Raw genomic sequence first — 20,459 nt, forward strand, 5'->3', positions numbered from 1 at the left:
GCAGGGGCACAAGTCCTTGGACCATCTTCTACTGCTTTCCCAGGTGCAATAGCAGGTGGCTGAGTTGGAAGTGGAGTAGCCCAGAGTCAAATTGGCACTCCCATGGGATGCTGGCCTCACAGGTGGCAGTTTATTCACTATGCCACAATGACAGCCCCTCTCCCTATCAATTTATAGTCCTCAAAAAAGTCATTGTAAGCATTCACCCCATTTTTTTCTGTTATTATTCAATTTATTGAAGTCTTATTTCCACTATTCCTCATATTGCTCTTCCCAAGGTCATTAGTGATTACTGTGTTGGTTAAATGCAATTTTTGTTTTTAATTCCTCATTTATGGAGTGCACTTTGTAACATTCTACTGTGTGCCAAACTCTCTTCTAGGCACAGAATACAGGCTCTTTTTCTCTTTAGGGTTAATATGACAACATGCTTACAAGAAAACATAAAGTACACTTTCATTGAGAATAAATTGTGTTATGAAAATGAAGCATAGTAATGGGATAAATAACTAATCAGAACGAAGAATGGGTTTAGAAGACATCATCTGACACATTTCCTAGCTCCCTCCTCAAACACTGACTCCCTCAGCATACACTGTATCTCATCTCCTTCAATTTCCTCTGCACTTCTGATTACTCCTTTTCAGTTCATTTGCAGTCTCATCTGCTTAAAATCAAATATTGATATTGCTCAGATGCTTACCATTGCAGTGGTTGTCTACACACTTTACAAATACATGCAGTGCTTGGCTAAACTCGTCTACTCCTCATGACTTCATACTTTATGTTGTATTAAATAAATTTACATTTCCCCTGAACATAGAACTCATATATACAACTATGACCTTCACGAGTTCCTCAAAATCAATATGAACAAAAGTAAAACTTGCTTCCACTTTGGTAAACCTTATCTCAGAATATATCACCAACATTCAACTTTCTATAAAAGGTAAATATTTGGGAATAATCAATTCTTTCCTTTTTTTGTTCACTTATCTATGACTGGATGATTGTATTCCTTAGCTGTTTTTCAAATCTCTTCATTCCACCTGCTACCTCCTTGGTCCCACCTTCCTTATATCTGCTGTCTCCTACATAAATAAAATAGCAATAGTTATCTAATTTTTGGTTCCCATTCTTGCTCTCAACTTCAGTCCATTCCCCAAACAGAAAACTAAACACAATAGCTGTCACCTATTTCTCTTTCATTTCTTCATCTAAACCACATGACTCTTCCACATCTCACTTCTGCCTGCTTCTCCATCTTCATCTTTTTCAGGGAACCCCTGACCCCAACTCTGCTTTAATCACTGTGAACTTTTGCTCAGTTCCTGCTCTATGCCTTGCCCTTTATATACTACTTCACATGGAAAACCATGGCTCATGAAAACTACAGACTGCATCTTTTGAGGGTCAAAATTTCTTGGAGGAATGTAATAAGGAATAAAAAAAATCCTTGATATACAGCAGATATACTATTTTTGCAAGCCACAGAGAAGAGACTAAATAGAAGTTCAGCAGAAGGAAAGTAGTGTGATACAAAAGTTTGTGGGCTGGCACCATGGCTCACTTGGCTAATCCTCTGCCTGAGGCACTGGCACCCTGGGTTCTAGTCCTTGTTTGGCACTGGATTCTGTCCTGGTGGCTCCTCTTCCAGTCCAGCTCTCTGCTGTGGTCCGGGAGTGCAGTGGTGGATGGCCCAGGTCCTTGGGCCCTGCACCCACGTGGGAGACCAGGAGGAAGCACCTGGCTCCTGGCTTTGGATCGGTGCAGCGCGCCAGCTGCAATGCACCAGCCGTAGTGGCCACTTGTGGGGTGAACCAATGAAAAAAAGACCTTTCTCTCTGTCTCTCTCTCTCTCACTAACTCTGCCTGTCAAAAAAAAATAAAAATAAAAAGAATTTTTAAAAAAGTTTGTGCAAGGCTAACAGGCACTGGTTAAGAATCTAACAAATTCATTAGGAAAAAAGTAAGAGTTTCTTTACCTCCTTCAATCATACAAATTATTTCCATCTAGGATAAAGAGAAAACTTTCCAATTTTTATATATAATTTTTTCATCATTGTTTTGTGGTTTTATTGTAGAAGGCTTTCTTATCCTGGGTTAAAATTATTGCATGGTATTTTATTTTCTTGTGACAATTATGAATATGTTTGTCCTTAAAATTCGTTTCCCACTGAGTTCACTATTATATACCAAAGTGCTACTGAATTCATTTTGTATTGTCAATTTTACTAAATTCATTTATCAGTTCCAGAATTCTCTTGATGATGTTCTTAGATTTATTCCCATATAGAACCATGTTATCTGCAAACAGAAATATAAATTTAAATTCTTACTTTCCTGTTTGAATAGATATTATTTCTTTTCTTCTTCACTTTTATTCATTTGAATCATTTCCTGTTTCTCTTAATTTAGTTAGAAAAATTATTTTTTTCAAAGAACCAGCTCTTCATTTTTTTAAGGATTGATTTATTTATTTTAAAGGCAGACTTACAGAGAAGTAGAGGCAGAGAGAGAGAGAGAGAGAGGGAGGCAGTCTTCCATCTACTGGTTCACTGCCCAAATGGCCTCAATGGCCAGAGCTGCACTGATCCAAAGCCAGGAGCTTCTTCCAGGTCTCGCATATGGGTTGAGGGGCTAAAGGACTTGGGCCATCTTCTACTGCTTTCCCAGGCCATAGCAGAGAACGGGACCAGAAGTGGAGCAGCCAGGACTTGCACTGGCTCCCATATGGAATGCCTGCACTACAGGCGGTGGCTTTACCTGCCATACCACAATGCTGGTCCCTCTTCATTTTATTTACTTTTAGTATTGCTTAAGATTCTTCCTTATTTATTTCTGCTTTGATCTTTATTATTCACTTTTTTACTGCCCTTGGATTTGACTCATTCTTGTTTTTTCTGGGTCATTGAGAAGGATAGTAGGGTACTTATCTGATATCTTTATTGTGTTTCTAGATGTTTGGCCAACTGAAGTCATAGTTTCAATTTCTATGTTTTCCTGATAATTGTGGGGACCTTCTAGGTGACTGCAGGAAATGACTGCAGAAATGAGGCTGTATTAGTTTGCTAACAAAATACCACAGATAGTGTGATTTTAATCAGAGAAATTTACTTTTCAGAGTTGTGGAGATTGAAGACACAAGGTCAAAGTCATAACAAGCTTGATTTTTTTCTAGAGGACTTTCTGTCAATGGACCTCACATATATATTAGTTGATCTGCTCAAAAGCAATTTCTCCAGGTAGAGTCATATTGGCAGTTAGCACTTAAAGGTATGAGTTTTAGGGTGGCACATTTCAGTCTATAACACTTAAAGGGGCTACATGGTCTGACTCACAGACAGCCATCTCTGGGGAGGATAGAGATTTTGAAATGAGTGTTAGGATTCTTACAGTATTACTTTCAGTACTAACTCCATTGAAAGTTGTGCATGCATGCACACACACACAGAAATAAAGAATCTTGCACATATAAATACATACTACAGTGGAAATGCCTAATGATTGCTACCTATAGGTAACATCAATATAATAACCATAAGGTGGCAAATTAGCAAACCATTAAAAAGAGTACTGGAAAGAATGACAACAGAATCTGCAACTACAAAAATATGTGTATATATATATATATATATATGATATTCAATATTTATAGTTGCTAAAAGATAAATACTGATGTGTGGAAAATAAAACCTAAATCTTACCTTTCATTATTACAGACTATGCTACATGAAGAATGTCTTCCCAAAACCATTCACTGGGTTAATGCTGTGGCATAGTATGTTAGGTCTTCAACTGCAGCACCAGAATCCCATATGGGTGCCAATTCAAGTGCCAGCTGCTGCACTTCCAGTTCTGCTCTTGGTAATGGCCAAGAAAGCAGTGAAAGATGGCCCAAGTTCTAGGGCCCCTGCAACCATGTGGCAGACCTAGAGGATGTTCCTATCGCCTGGCTTTGGATCATCCCAGCTCCAGCCATTGTGGCCATTTGGGGAGCAAACCAGTGGATAGAAGACCCTTCTTTCTGCTTCTCCTTCTTTATGTCCATAGCTGCTTCTCAAATAAAAAATAAATCTTTATAAAATATTGAAAAACCTTCACATTTTAAAGTTTGGTTACTCAAAGCTAGCACAGGACTACATTATACATAGGAAAGGTAGATCATGAAAATCATAAATGTAATGCATTGTAGCAAAATTTTCACAAATACTGCTGATTTTCTCAGCACTAGATACTAAATTAATGACATAGTGAGTCATTGTGGGTTTTTCAGCTCTTTGACAACCACTTGTAGTACTTTACAGCTTTTCCAAATTTATCACTATGTGTATTTTTCAAAACATGCACTGGATTTCACCAGTTTAGTGGACATGAATTTGCATTTTAGTGGCACATGTAATCAACCTCTGCAAAGCCTCCAAAACATAGAAATAATATCATGGATCAGTTATGAGACTTACATTTTATTGAGTTCAATTCTTTTAAGCTAATTTGTCATTAGTATGTGGCAATTACAAATATAATTAATAATTAAGCATATAAGCATTAAAATTGAATGATTCATAGAATTTGGAAATGATAGTGTGTAGCAGTGGGGACACATTTTTTAGTATTGATGAGGATTACTTAAAATCTAAATAAGAAGCTATTCTTGTAAACTCCCAAAGACATACGGGAAGTAAAGAAATACCACAGAAAGTAAGAGCAAAGAGACTTGGTGCTGTTTGAAACCTGGTCTGCTTTCTTATCCCCTGTTGTGACACAATGAAATGGAAACATCAGGAATCCTCTCATCTCTGCCACCAACTGAAGGGCAAGGCATCGTCATTTGTTCTGACTCCAGTTACCTGTTGCCAAGAATACGTTCTGGGTGAATGTGGCTGAGAGGTAGTGCCCTGTCCTATCTGAATGATGGAGGCTATGTATTTGTCAAGGGAACACATAGATCCCATCTTCCACTACATGTCATGTCCACAGTAAGCATGTCTACTGAAACTGAGCACATTTGTGGTGAATTTAGGTTGGAAGTTTGTGGGATAAGGAAGATTCTCTCTCTCTCTCTCTCTCTCTCTCTCTCTCTCTGTGTGTGTGTGTGTGTTTCAAATAAGTAATTTTGTTTAAAAATAACTCAATTCAAATTTCTGATATGGCTCAAAGGCCTTCACCTACTTGAGGCATTGCTTCCTGGGAGGTGTTTTTCAGTATGTGATTTTGCAGGAAGTTGGAAAGGGAGCAGTCACTCAATTGGTACTTTGTAGTGAATCTTGGCTAGATCTTATCTCTTCCACAAGCAGGCCCCAGGGTTTTCCAGAAGATAACTGTGTCAAAAAGGAAAACCTGAGAAGGCAAATGCTTTACAATGTGTGCTTCTCGCATGTCCTGATGTCTCATAGGTGAAGGAAGTGAAATGGTGAAATCCAAGGTCTTGTGAAGGGATGGATACAGGGAATGATGTTATTTGAAATCATTCTGGAAAAGTATACTACATTAAATATATATTATGTATGGTTGTTCCAATGCAATTTTGGCCAAAAATATGAAGTGTAAGTTACATACTTTCTATAGACTTTCAGGTCTAAAAATACAAGAAGTTTTCTAGTGTACACACATATATGGAATCCTGTATGGTACTTTTGAAATCATAGAAAAAGAGAAAATTCAAAATAACTTCTTTTGTGTAAACTTTAGTGAAAGGCTGAGAGGCCTGAAAGAGCATCTCAGGCATGGAAAGACAAGACTTTGTGGAAAAAGAAAAAAAAAAAAAAAACCTATACTGAGGATCTCTGCGAGACCTCAGAGGAAAGGAAGAGTCATCAAAGAAGGAGACACTCTTCTCTGAAGGGAGAGGGGAACATTCTCTTTGCTAATGGCTGTGTCCAAATAATGACAGGGTCTATGGTCATGAAAGGGCTCCATATCCATGGCAGCTCACAACAAGAGCCTCGGGTGATCACTGACATCATAAAAAAAAAGTGTTAATTGTTAAAGGAACAATAGTAGTCAGTGTGCACTTGCTCCCCAGGTAGGACATCTGTCCCTAATGAATTGCAATATGAGAATCAACTGCAGATTCTCTCCCCAAACTGTACTCTATATATTGTGTGTGGGTGTGGGGGCAAATTGTTGAACTCTATGATTAACATAGAGATGGTCCTCTATATATAAAGTCATACTAAAAATTATCCATAATGAAGGTGATGGGAGGTGGGAAGGGAGCAGGGTAGGGGGCATGAGGGAAAGAACCACTGGATTCCTAAAGTTGTATCTATGTAAAAATTGCATTCATCAAATAAATAAAATCTTAAAAAAATAAATTTTAGTGACAACATAATGTTTATCTCTTTGATAACCTCCTTTATTTGAGTAGTCGCCCTTATAGTTTTTTTTTTTTTTTACTATTATCTCATTATTTTACAAAATTTGTTTACAGTGCTTTCTCTTCCAGGTGTGACTCTGGGCACCTTCACATATTTCCAAGAGCAAAGAAAATACATCACCTGGAAGCGGATTTCTTAATTATTCCTCAGCTTATAGTCAGTTTTTATTTAAGGAAATCTATAATTGTTTATTAATTAAAAAGGAAAATAAACATAATTTTATTCTCAGAGAATATCCACAAATAAGATGAATGACAAATGTGGCATGGTTATGAAACATTGCATTCATCTAAGATAGGGCAATTTGGTCTCTTTTCTTTCTGTTGCCATGACAAAATATATATTACATGTTTGAGTTAAACCTCAGTGCAAAATATCCAAAATTTTTTGGATCATGATGTCAAAAACTGTCTTTATTGTCACATACATGATGTAGTGGTCAGTGTTTTAGTGCTACCCTGAAAATAAACAGTTAGCATTCTACAAAGGTAAAAATTGCCTGGTACTAAAACACAGATCAGTTAAGTTCGTTTCTGAATTTTTAGAGTAATGCAGTCTTTAATAGTTTAGAAGAGATGAACTTGATTCAGGTATAGGATCCAAAATGTGGGAAAAAGAGTCTAGTGCAGGTTATTTTGTATTTTTAAGATTTATTTATTTATTTTTTTGAAAGGCAAAGTTACATAGATTGGGAGAGACTGGGGGGAGAGAAAAAAAGATAACTTCCATCTTTCTGCTCCATTTTCCAAATGGCCACAATGGCTGGGACTGGGTCAGGCTAAACCAATAGCCTGGGACTCCATCTTGGTCACCCATATTAGGGGATGGTGCCCAAATACTCAGCCTGTCTTTCAGTACTCTTTCAGGTATATCAGCAATGGGGCTGGGTTGGAATGGAGAGGCAGGACTCAAATTGTAAGCTCACAAAGGATGACAGAATTGCAGATGGAGGTTTAACCTGCTACATCACATTGCTGGTGCCTACTGCAGTTTCTTAAACAAATCTTTATGCATTTCTCTCAATTAGTCAGAAATGCAGATTGTAGTGTGGACTTCCCCAAGTACTGTTTTTGGGCAAATAATTCCATTCTTTTCCTTTAATTTGACGTAATGTTATTTCAGTTCCTCAGATGTTCATCAGTAGAATAGTCATAGACAAAGCCAAAAGCTATTTTCTATTGTCTGTCTTAAATGAATGTTCTCTCTTATTTAAAAATATTTATGAACTTGATAGCAGAAGAAGTTAATGGACAGAAAGAGAGAGAGAGCTCCCATGCATGTATTCACTCCCTAAATAATGATACCACGCAGAGGTGGGCAGGATTGAAACCAGGAGTTAGGAATGGAGTCTAGGCCTGCCTCATTGATGGCATCACTACTGTTTCCCCAGTTCTGCATTAGCTGGGAGCTGGAAACTAGAACAGGCACTGGAAATCCAACCTGGGCACTCTGAAGTAGGGTTTCTCAGCTGGCGTCATAAACACTAAACTAAATGCCTGCCCTCCCTTTGAATTATTTCTCCTCTGCCATATTTGAAGTGACTGTGGATGATGTTTTCCTGGAAATTCTTCTGTGTTCATTCTCATTAAAGCTTCACTGATAGGATCTTGTCTTTTTTCCTACATACTTCTAAATTCTTCACTTTAACATTGCTCACTCAAAAGTCAGTATTATCCCCCTTTCAGCCTGTTATGTAATCCCCTTGACAGATGTAGCCCTTTTGATCTGAAAGTCCTCTTTCCCTCTAGCTTGGGCATTTTTCACAGCTTTCAGACAATAGTTTGACTCCCTGTTTAATGCTTCTAATGTGGTTGTCCAAATGCTCAAATCTAAAATGAAACCACATCCTTCCTTCTTCCTTCATACCTGTATACAAGATATAAAACTTTCATTGTTTGTTTTGTGACAGAGTTCATATGATGACCGGAAGTGTTCTATTGCAGGTGATGATAGGATTTGAAGACCTGGCTGTGTATTTCACCTGGAAAGAATGGCAGAACATGAACAATGCTCAAAAAATCTTGTACAGGGATGTGATGCTGGAGACCTACAGCATCCTGTTCTCCTTGGGTGAGTGACACCCATCACATTCCCAATGGTAACATTTTTTTGCTCTTTGACAAATAAATAAGCACTTTATAATGTTTGGAAGGTGTAGAATTTGAGAACATGAATAATCTGAATTTCTAACATCAAGAAAGGGTTCAAATTGGTACCTTTGTTGCAGAGCACCTGGACCAAGCTGTAGTCTTAAATAACCCAAGATTGTGAGTTCACAAAATCTGACATTGTTTCCATTAATAGGGCACTGCATGACCAAACCTGACTTGATCTTGAAGTTGGAGCAAGGAGCAGAGCCCTGGATGGGGGAAGAATGCCTACATCAGAGTCTTCCAGGTCAGTCTGCACATAATGGGCAGGGAGGCCAAAGTAGAAGCAGTGCATCAGATGCTGACTGGTGTTCTTTCCATGAATTTTTCTTAAATCTTTCTCCTGATGAAAGCCGGATTTGTATATTTGGTATTCTAGAATATCTAGGGATACCAATGTCTGTCTCTTTTTTTCTTGGTGAAGATGTTCTTTGTATTAAAAAAAAATTCCAATGCTTTTCTGGTGTTACTAAGGCTTTTTTCCAGGTTAGATTCATTCTATAAATTCTAACTTGTCATTCTCCACACTTTCATATCTTTTCCTTCATGCATTTATTAATTCCTTCAGTGGTTGCTAATTGCACAGTTATAGAAACTTTTTTCTTACTTATTGCTCATGGTTTTGGCCAGGCACAGACCTTGCTATTTTAAGCATCTTATAACTGCACCAATAATTGTGAGCTCTCTTTCTTTGTCTCTTTTTCCTTTTGTTCTTTCTCTAGGCCTCTCAAATAAATAAGAAAATGATAGATTGTTGGAAACATTCGAGGAGTGAGCCTGTGGCTGGCAACCCTCTCTTTTATTCTCTTTGTGCCTCAATCTTTGTCTCTTTGGCTTTGAAGTAAATAAATGAGTAAATGCTAAAAGATGATCAGGAGTAAGCCTCTGTACTGTGACATCAAAAATCATAAAGCTAAGCATGAACTTGTATAGGAACATGAAAATAAGTGATCCTAGACTCACCAAGAAATTCATGAGTTTCTCAATTCCAAGGTCAACTAATGTTATAGATTCATGTTGAATGGCTCAGATTTGTTTGGGAGAAGAGTTTGAATTATGAATTCTTATTTTTCATTGTCATTATTGAGAAACAAGAAAATGACAAAACAGCATAGGAAATGAAGTTTTCTGTGGAAATAGGAGACAATTAATCAAAAGCCTCCAGAAACTCAAATTATCACAGAGGAATGTTTATAGAAAGAATTGAGAGGAGATAACCACAGTTGGTGTTTTCAGAATGAGTTAGCAAAGACTTCAAAAACGTGAACACACCCTGGGTTGTAGAAACATATTCTTTAAATTGGTAGGAAGTTTATACCCAAGATAGTATACTGTGGCTTTTCTGTACCAGTAGCAAATATGAGACGCTGAAGATGTCAGATTTACTTAGGAATATGGGGAAGCTGTCAGAAAGTGCAAACAAAAGAGTTTTTCATTTGAAAAATCCTACAAATGCTATTTCCTGGGGAAGACTGAACATGAGGCAATCATACATTCAAATACTGCTCCTTAAATGTGGTCCTGTTTAGAATACAAGCACATTTCATTCTTCTTCACCTTAAAGTAAATGATCCAGTAAAACTTTCTCATATTTCTGCCTGAAATATTAGAGAAGCACAAAATACACAATTTTTAAAAATATAAACTGTAGCAAAAGCCCAAGGAAAAAAATTGTTGCTAGGCAATGGGTGAAAATTTTTGCTAAATATTTGTCCACTCATTGAAATCTTGTGTAGTTGTTTCATCTCTGTGAAAAGCAGAATGACAATGAGAGGAGAGAGAAATCTTTTAACTCACTCCGGAAATGACTGCAACAGTTAGGTCTGACTAGTCTTTAGCCAATAGTCTGGAATTCTATCTAGTCTTCTCTGGTGCATCACAGGGTCCCAAGCACATGAACCATCATCTGCAGCCTCCCAGGTTACATAAGCAGAGAGCTGTATTCAAAGCAGAGCTGTATTGGAGGCAGAGGAGTCAGGTCTCAAACCGGCACTGCTTTTGGGTGCAGGCATCCCAAGCAGAGTTAATACATCTTACCACAAAAGCCATTCTGCCATACCTGAACAGAATTCAGGTAGTGAACAAGATCGTGATTGAACTTTGGGAGACCTATTGATGCAATTCAATATATTAATATATTAAGGAGAAAAACCATATAATGACCATAACTAAGTTTCTCGTATTAATTTTGTTAATATCTTATGCCATTTGAATACAAAGTAACTTTCCATTTACATAAGTTAGCAAGGAGAAAGTTATATGTGATTCAGTGAAGTGGTTGTTTGTTTTTTTCTCATTTCAGTTGCTGTGAAAAGTGATGACCTGGTTAGGAACAGCCAGGAATGTCAGGACAAAAGTCTGAATCTTAATGTCAAGAAAAATAACAAGACATCAACTCCAAAGATAGTTGAATTAAGAAAAATATTTAATTTAATTTCAAGCCATATTCCCAAACTAATTATCAGAAAGAGAAATTATTTAAGAATGAAACCCAAAGAATGCAATATATGTCACAATGTGTATCCCCAAAGTGGGTCTGATCAACTGCAAGCTGAAGAGAAATTTGATGCCACTAAGGTGCCTGGGAACTCTCTCCAGTTCTATGAGCCTCTTAGTCAGTGTCACAAGATTCAGACTGTGAAGCAGACATCTGAGCATATTGGACAAGGGAAAGTCTTCACAAGGAAGATGTTCTGTAAATCTGAGAGGGTTTGTAAGGGAGAAACCTGTAATAAGTCAGCTATCACTGTTGGAAAGGCAACTCAAATAGTAAATGCTTTCCACGAAAGCTCTAACCTCAGTACACATCAACAAACCCACACAAGAGATAAATTTTATGAATATGTTAGGTATGTGGAGCCTGTTATTTACCGATCACATCTTGCCATAAATCAGAGACCGCATTTGGAGAAAAAACCCTGTGCAGGTAAACCCTGTGAAAAATCATTCAGTTGTAATTCCTGCCATAGCATCCATCACAGTACTCACACACAGGGAAACCCCAATATGTGTATTGAATGTGGAGAGACCACTCACCAGGAGTCAGATTACATTAGACAACAGAAAATTCACATACAGATGAAACCTCATGAGTGTATTGATAGTAGAAAAGCCTTTTTCCCAAAACCATACCTCATAACAGAACAGAGAATTCACACAGAGGAGAAACTTCATGAATATAATGACTATGGAAAAGACTTTTTGAACAAATCTGACCTCAGTAATCAACAGAGAATTCACAAAGGGCAGAAGCCTTATGAATGCAATGACTGTGGAAAAGCCTTTGGTCAGAAGTCAAACCTCACAATGCATCAGAGAATTCACACAGGGGAGAAACCTTATAAATGTTTTGACTGTGGAAAAGCCTTTGGCCAGAAGTCAAACCTCATAATGCATCAGAGAATTCATACAGGGGAGAAACCTTATGGATGTAATGACTGTGGAAAAGTCTTTGGCCAGAAGTCAAGCCTCATAATTCATCAGAGAATTCACACAGGAGAGAAACCTTATGAATGTAATGTCTGTAGAAAAGCTTTTGGCCAGAAATCAAGTCTTATAATGCATCAGAGAATTCACACAGGAGAGAAACCTTATGAATGTAATGACTGTGGAAAAGCCTTTGGCCACAAATCAAACCTAATGATTCATCAGAGAATTCACACAGGGGAGAAACCTTATGAATGTAATGACTGTGGAAAAGCCTTTGGCAATCAGCCAGACCTCATTAGACATCAGAGAATTCACACAGGGGAGAAACCTTATGAATGTAATAACTGTGGAAAAGCCTTTGGCCAGAAGACAAGCCTAATAATGCATCAGAGAATTCACACAGGGGAGAAACCTTATGAATGTAATGACTGTGGCAAAGCCTTTGGCCAGAAGTCAAGCCTCAGAATGCATCAGAGAACTCACACAGGTGAGAAACCTTATGAATGTAGTGACTGTGGAAAAACCTTTGGCCAGAAGTCAAACCTCATAACGCATCAGAGAACTCACACAGGTGAAAAACCCTATAAGTGTAGTGACTGTGGAAAAGCCTTTGGCAATCAGCCGAACCTTGGCAGACATCAGAAGTCTCACAGGAGAGTAACCCTATTAATGTAATGGCTGGAAAATACTTTTTCCTGAGGGCAAGCCTAGTAATACATCATAAAACTCACACAGGGGAGAAACCTTATGAATGTAATGACTGAGGAAAAGCCTTTGGAAATATGTCACAACTCAGTGTGTCAGAGAATTAGCAAAGGAGAGAATTGTCATGAGTGTAATGACTGAAAAAGCCTTTTATGAAAAAGCACAACTCCTACACACCAGAGAATTCACACAGGTGAGAAACCTTATTAAGCTAATGACTAATGGAAAAGCTTTTGGCCAAAAATCAGACCTCCTTGAACACCAGAGAATTCACGCAGGGGAGAAGCCTTATGAATGTAATGAATGTGGAAAAGCCTTTGGCAATAAGTGAGAACTCAATGCACCAGAGAATTCACACAGGGGAGAAAACTTATGAATGTAATGACTCAAACTTTTTAACTATAATTCAACCCTAATTGCACATCATCAAATTCATATAGGAGAAAACCCTTTTGAATGTAATGTATGTGAAAAAGCCTTTATCTGGAAGTCATACCTCTTAAGACATCAGACATTACATGGGGAAAAACCTTATGAATGTAATGAATGTTGGAAAGCTCTTTGCCAAAATCACACCTTATAACATCAGAGAATTCACAGAAACTTTTGAATGTCATAAATGTAAGAGATCCTTTTGTCAGAAGTAATGCCTCACAACACATCATGGAATTCAAACAAAGGAAAGAGTTTAAGAATATACTGAACATGGAAGAGCTTTTTCCCAAAAGCAATGTAATCTTGTGACAAAGCCTTTTGTTAGAAACCATGCCCCCATACAATTGGGACTCATGTAAGGGAGAAAGCTAATGAATGTTATTAGTGTGAAAAAAGCCATTCATCAGAAATCAATTGTTATAATCAAAGAATTCACACAGGGGGTTTCTTACAAGTGTAATGAGTGTAGAAAAGTATTTTCCTGGGATTCATGCTTACATTGGTACAGAATTCATAAAAGAGGAACCTTCAAATGCAGTAAATATGAGAAAACCTTCAGCCAGAAATTAGATATCAATAGATATCAAAGAATCCATAAAGAAAAAAAAATATAAGGAATGCTTTAAAAAATCAGTCTTCAGTTCACAAGAAGTGACTCAGAAATGAGATTCCCATAAGCCATCTCTCAATAGTTAACTGAGAGCTCACCAAAAGGAAAATCCTTTGACTGTAATGCAATTGGAAAAACCTTAACTGTAAGGCAAGCTTCTGCAAAATTTAGCAAGATTACAGGGAGAAGTCTCTGAAAATGTCATGTGTCTAGAAGAATTCTTAGATACAACCACACCTCATCAAGTGTTAGGCAATTCACATGATGAATTGTGACTGAGATGGGCTAACCATGCTTCCATGTGTAAATTTTGCTAACAAATATTCAACAGTTGCAACAGTTGATTCAACAGTTATTGTAAGAGTTACTTGGAATATCTTTACCAATTGCAAAGTTATTGTTGTATAGCAGTGTTATTGCCTGCCTAGGATTCTTTCTCCACATCATTGTAGTATTGTAGTACAAATAAGTGATATGACCACAGGCATATGAACTGACACATGTTCCAGCCATAATTCTGTACTCCAGCCCTGGGTGATGAGTGTTTCATCCAGTATAGGGAATGAGCATGTGGTCACCTGTATACTCATGTGAACTTCCAAGTTATATGTGTGCATTTCTGGATTAGACTATACTACCTGTGGTCTGTTTGTATATTCAAGTAGGAGTTTTTGCACACATCACCCTCATTCTATAATGGGAGTATCTCAAATCCTATAAATTGCAAGACTTTATCTCCTAAATTTTCCTGTATTACTGAGTGTGCAATCCATTTTGAAATATTTCATTTATGATCCCCTATTTTATTCTTTCTTCCTTTAATTTCTTGCCCAGAGACAAGGATTTGAGTTGTATTACTCCCTACTGCTAAAAGTGACCCTCAGTTTTATTGAAAATGTGTGTTTTCTTCCTTTCCCAATTTATACAGTCCTTTCTGGATTTTAATCAGATTTACATTCAGTTCAGACCTCAGGATATACTTAGGATGGACAGTCTACCCAAGTTGCGTGACTATTCCATGATAGATGGGCTACAAATGCTATGATATCATCTAACTGTAATGTCTCTTTTATTTCCCATCTGGAGGACAATCCTGTATATCATCCTTCTACCTCCATTACTGCCCATTGGGCAAAGCTCATTGTCCCTGTTCAAGTGCTTCAGCTTCTTTCAAGTCTTCATCAAATCAAATCTTAGTATAATCAGAAATTTAAAAGAAAGTGAATGGTGTGGCTGTTGGCAGTTTCAGTGTGGTCAAGTAATTTGCTGGACTGCTATTTTGTCTGGGTTGGCTTCCATCTTACTCAGAACTAATTTTCCGTAATATTGTATGGCTGAGGACTTTTTCTAGGCCCCCAACTAAGTTGGTGCATTTCTTATGGAAGGTGGGAGTATTATGTCCAAATATTTTATATATGTGATTGTGTTAAAGACCTTTGGATTGTGTTAACTGGGGTTTTCCATGTAGTCCTGGCTGGAATCACATGTGTGCTCACAATCCAAAGGCAAAAGGAGGTTTATACTCAAAGAAAATGAAAATCAATGTCATCATGAAGGCAAAGATGAAAGTGATATAATCATAAAGACAGAGGCTACCAGAAGCTGGAGTTGGCAATGAAAAGATTATTCTGTAGATACTGGCTGGAGCACAGACCTTACTCCCTGCATTTCAGTTTGAGCCAGAGAGAGTGATTTCACTTTTATCCTTCAAATAGTGACAGTATACAGTTTCCTTTTTTTAAGTCATTAAGCTTGGAACATTTTTGACAGTAACAATAGGTAACCAGATTCTCTTGCTGCCAACCTGGAGGTGACTGGAATTTCATGAAACATGAGCACAAAATGGTGGTAGAAGTAAAAAAAACTGATCATATCTGGGAAACTTGACAGAAACTTGCTAGTAGGGTCAACAACAGATGGATCAATTAGCTCCCTGATCCATATCTAAGTATTAAAAGATGAAAATTATTTTCCTATAATTATCATTGTTGGAATATAAATAATGTGATGTGCCTCTGGAAGCCATTTCTTAAATATGGATGGAATATGATTCTTTTGGTTTATTTGTTTTATGTCATTTTTGCTTTTCCAATGTTTCTAATCACTGATGCCTGAATAAATTTCTTTCTTCTAAAGTTCATTGTGATATATTTTATTTACAAACAATCCTCAGGGACAGGGAGAGAACAGTTATTGTCAGAAATCCACTAATTCCTTGAATTTTTGTTTTGGAGTTCATTTCCTACATGAGTTATGGGTTCTATTGAAAGAGGCATTGGTTAGTTTGTTGACTGATGATGGCATTATTTCTTATGCCAAGTGATTGTACATTTTCTGGCTTGGAGTCTTGCTTTCCACCAGCTCTCTGGTGGTGGCCTGGAAAAACAGTAGAAGATGGCCCTAGTCCTTGGGCCACTGTACCTGCGTGGGAGAACTGGAAGAGGCTCCTGGCTCCTGACTTTGGATCAGCTCAGTTCTGGCCATTGCAGTCATTTTGGGAGTGAACCAGTGGAATGGAACACCTCTCTCTGGCTCTTATCTCTCTAAATCTGTCTTTCAAATAAATAAAACAGTTCTTTAAGAAAAATCACTGAATTAAAAACGTCAACTTCCTTCCTATAGATTACTTTTTAGGTACTCTTACTTACCACAGATCAGAAATAATATATGATATTTTTCTTTTGGTGACTGGCTTATTTCACTAAGTATAATGATTTCCAGTTGCATCCTTTTTTTCAGACAACAGGATATCACTTTTTTTGAACATGTGTAGTATTCCTTGGTTATATATACCACATTTTCTTTATCTAGTCTTCAACTGATGGACATCTGGGTTGATCTCATATCTTAGCTCTTGTAGATTGAGTTGAATTGAACATGGGGGTACAGATAAATTTTTCATATAATGATTTTTTTAATGTAACTGTACCAGTTTACATTCCCATCAACAATGGATTAGGATAGTTAAGGATTTTTTTCCTTCATCCTGGCCAGAATTTGTTGTTTGCTGATTTCTATATTGGAGCTATTATAACTGCGGTGAGGTGAAACATCATTGTAGTTTGATCTGCATTTCTCTAATGGCTAGTGATCCTGAACATTATTTTATGTGTTTATTGCCATTTGAATTTCCTCTCTTGACAAAAAGGCTGTTCAAGACTTTTGTCCCCTTTTTAATCAGATTATTTGTTTTCTTCTTGTTATATTTCTTGACATTTTGTGTATTCTGATTACTAGTTTGCAAATGTTTTCTCCCATTCTGTCAGTTGCCTCTTCATTTGGCTGAGTTTTTTCTTTGCAGAGCAGAAGCTGCTCCACTTGGTGTAATCCCATTTGTCAATTTTGGCTTTGATTGCTTGTGCTTTTGGGATCTTTTCCAATAAGATTCTTCCTCTGCCAATGTGTTGCAGAGTTCCTCCAATGTATACTCTAGTAATTTGATGGTATTTTGTCATATCATAGATTTAGGTCTTTGATCCATGTTGGATGGATTTTTGTGTAAGGTGTAAAGTAGGGGTTTTGTTTCATACTTCTGTATGTGGAGATCCAGTTTTCCCAGCATCATTTGTTGAAGAGACTGCCCTTGATTCAAGGATTTATTTTAGCTCCTTTGTCAATGATCAGTTAGTTGCAGATGCATGGATGATTTCTGAAGTTTCTACTCCTTCCATTGGTCTACATCTCTCTCTCTCTCTCTCTCTCTCTCTCTCTCTCTCTCTCTCTCTCTTTTTTTTACCAATACCAGGCTGTTTTGATTTCATCTCGCTGATCTTTTGTATTTTTGGTTTCAATCATGTTTATTTTTCCCTAATATTAATTATTTCCTCCTAATGATTTGGAGTTTGTTTTGTTGTTGCTTTACTAGGTCCTTGAGATGCATTGATAGCTTATTTATTTGGTATGTTTCCAATTCATTGATGTAGGCACCAATTGCTATAAATTTCTCTCTTAACCCTGCTTTTGTTACATCTCATAAGTTTTGATATATTATCATCTTCATTTGTTACTGGATTTTTTTATTTTTAAAATTTCTTCTGTTACCTACTATTCATTCATGAGCATGTTGTTCATCCTCCATGTATTCACATATGTTCTGGAGCTTCTTGAGTTCTTGATTTCCAACCCCATTCCTTTGTGGTATGAGATGATGCATGGTATATTGTTGAGATATGCTTTATTGCCTAGCATATGATCTATTCTAGAGAAAGTCCCATGGGCTGATGAAAAGAATGAGTATTCTTTAACTATGGAATGAAAAATTTTGCAGATTTTAGTTAGATCCATTTGGTCCCTTGTGTCAATTAACTGTCATTTCTTTGTTGATTTTCTGTATAGTAGATCTGTCCATTGATGAAAGTGGCTTGTCAAAGTCCTCCATTACTATTGTAGTCTTTGCTTCTCTTTGAACTCATTAATATTTCTTTTAAATACCCAGGTATTTAAGGTATTATAAGGTACCAGGTATTATAAGGTACCAGGTACCTTATAATTGGACTTATATTCATTTACTGTAGTCACAGTTTCCTGTTGAGTTGATCCCTTAATCATTATATAGTGTCCCTCTCAGTTGCTCTTAACAGGTTTTTTTAAAAGTCTATTTTGTCTGATATTAGGATTTTTATAACTGCTCTTATTTGCTTTCCATTAGCATCAAATATCATTTTCCATTCTTTCAGTTTCATTCTGTGTGTGTCTTTGTTGGTGAGGTGTGATTCTTGAAAGCTACATCTTGGTGAGTCTTGGTTTTTAATCTTTTCAACCAGTCTATATCTTTTAACTGGAGAACTGAGGCCCTTTCATTCAAGGTTATTATTGATAAGTAATAACATGGCCCCGAGATTTTCCATACATACTCCTATTGTTTACTTCAGATTTCTTTTGTACTTTACTGGGAGATTTTTTGTCTTCCCATTTTTTCATAATGATGAGTATCTTCCTGTATTTCTGTGTGTAGCATATCCTGAAGCATGTTTCATAAGGCTGGATGAATGATGACAAATTCAATTTCTGTTTGTTATGAAAGGTCATTATTTCACCTTCATTCATAAGTGTTAGCTTTGCAGAGTCTGGTATTCTCTGTTTTCATTTTTTTCTCTTAAAACTTGGACTATGTATCTGCATTCTTCCTTAGCCAATAGAGATTCTGATGAGAAGTCAGCTGTGGGTCTAGTTGGAATGTCTCTGAAAATAATCTGGCATTTCTCTCATGCAGAACTTAGAAACTTTTCTTTATGTTTTATTGTTGAAAGTTTGACTGCAATGCACTGCAGTGAAGATCTTTTCTGCTCATGACTATTAGGAGTTCTGTGTGCTTCCCATACTAGGACATTCTTTTCTTTCTCCAAATTGGAGCATTTTTCTGTAATTATTTTATGGAAATGCAGTATAAACCATTCTCTCCACTCCTTCAGGAACTCCTAAGACCTATAAGTTGGGTCATTTGATTGTACCCTTTTAATTTCCAAACAATTTTTTAAATTTTATTTAATTTGTACAGGTTTCATGTATTTCATATATATGTAGAGAGAGATAGAAAATAAGAAAAATAGTGACACTTCCATCCTACCCTCCCTCCTGCTCATGCTCCAACTCTTCTCCTCCCTCACCTATTCCCACACTTAATTTTTACAAAGATCATTTTTCAGTTTACTTTATACTCACTCATAAAGGTTGTTATACTAAATTGTTTAACCCTACACTAAATAAAAGCTCAGCAAATCGTATGAAGAAAAATACATTGCTATTTAACAAAGCAGACAAGAGCTCTAACAAATCAAAAAATCTCAAAATGTCCATTTTATTCAAATACATTTTATTGTAGTTATCACTGATCATGGAAGATGCATGATACCTGTCTTTTTGGGACTGCCTGATTTCACTAAGTATAATGGTTTCCAGTTGCATTCATCTTATTACAAAATACAGGATTTCATTTTTTTTTTTTTTACTACTAGGTAGTGCTCCATAATGTATATATACCGTAATTTCTTTATCCAGTTTTCAACTGATGGACATCAGGGTTGATTCCATATCTTATCTATTGTTAATTGAGCTTCAGTGAACATGGGGATACACATAACTCTCTCATATGCTGATTTCTTTTAATTTTTGGAAATTCCAAGGAGTGAGTTGGCTGGATCCTATTTTAGGTTTTTATTCAATTTCTGAGGTATCTTCTTGTCTTCATAGTGGCTGGACCTTTTGCATTCCTACCAACAATGGATTAGGATACCTTTTTCTCTGTGTCCTTGCCAGCATTTAATATTTGTTGATTTCTGTATGTGAGCCATTCTAACTTTAGGGATTTGATTGGCATTTCCACAATGTTTAGTGATCCTGTCCTGAACATTTTTTAACTGTGTGTGGGACATTTGATTTTTTTTTCAAAAATGCCCATTCAAGTCCATTGCCCATTTCTTAATTGGATTGTTTGTATTGTTGTTGAATTTCTTGATATATTTATAGATTCTAGATATTAACCCTTTATCACTTACATAATTTGAAAATATTTTCTTCCATTCTATCTGTTGCCTCTTCACTTTGCTGTTTCTTTTGCCAATCAGAAGCATCTCAGCTTGATGTAATTCCATTTGTCAACTTTGATTTTGATTGCCTGTGTTTTTGGGGTCTTTCTCAAGAAGTGTTTGCCTCTTCCAATATTTTACAGAGATTCCCCAATGACTTAGAGGTATTGGGTTGTATATTGATGTCTTTGATCCATTTTAAATGGATTTTTGTGTAAGTTGTAAA

At 36.7% G+C, this 20,459-nt stretch overlaps 1 protein-coding gene across 1 annotated transcript in view; it reads left to right on the top strand.

The window, feature by feature from the left end:
- The window catches only part of LOC127486378 (uncharacterized), a 44,384-nt gene extending 28,578 nt beyond the window's left edge, over positions 1–15,806 (top strand). The window contains exons 3-5 of the mRNA XM_089317033.1: positions 8,324–8,450; positions 8,685–8,777; positions 10,833–15,806. Of these exons, the coding sequence (XP_089173159.1) occupies positions 8,324–8,450; positions 8,685–8,777; positions 10,833–12,634 (2,022 nt within the window). The 3' untranslated portion in view covers positions 12,635–15,806. The remainder of the gene's footprint in view (positions 1–8,323; positions 8,451–8,684; positions 8,778–10,832) is intronic.
- The last annotated feature ends 4,653 nt before the right edge of the window (positions 15,807–20,459 follow it).

This window comes from Oryctolagus cuniculus, chromosome 17 (assembly GCF_051225735.1).
Source record: "Oryctolagus cuniculus isolate XC-2025 breed Fujian yellow rabbit chromosome 17, ASM5122573v1, whole genome shotgun sequence".
Taxonomy (NCBI): Eukaryota; Metazoa; Chordata; class Mammalia; order Lagomorpha; family Leporidae; genus Oryctolagus; species Oryctolagus cuniculus.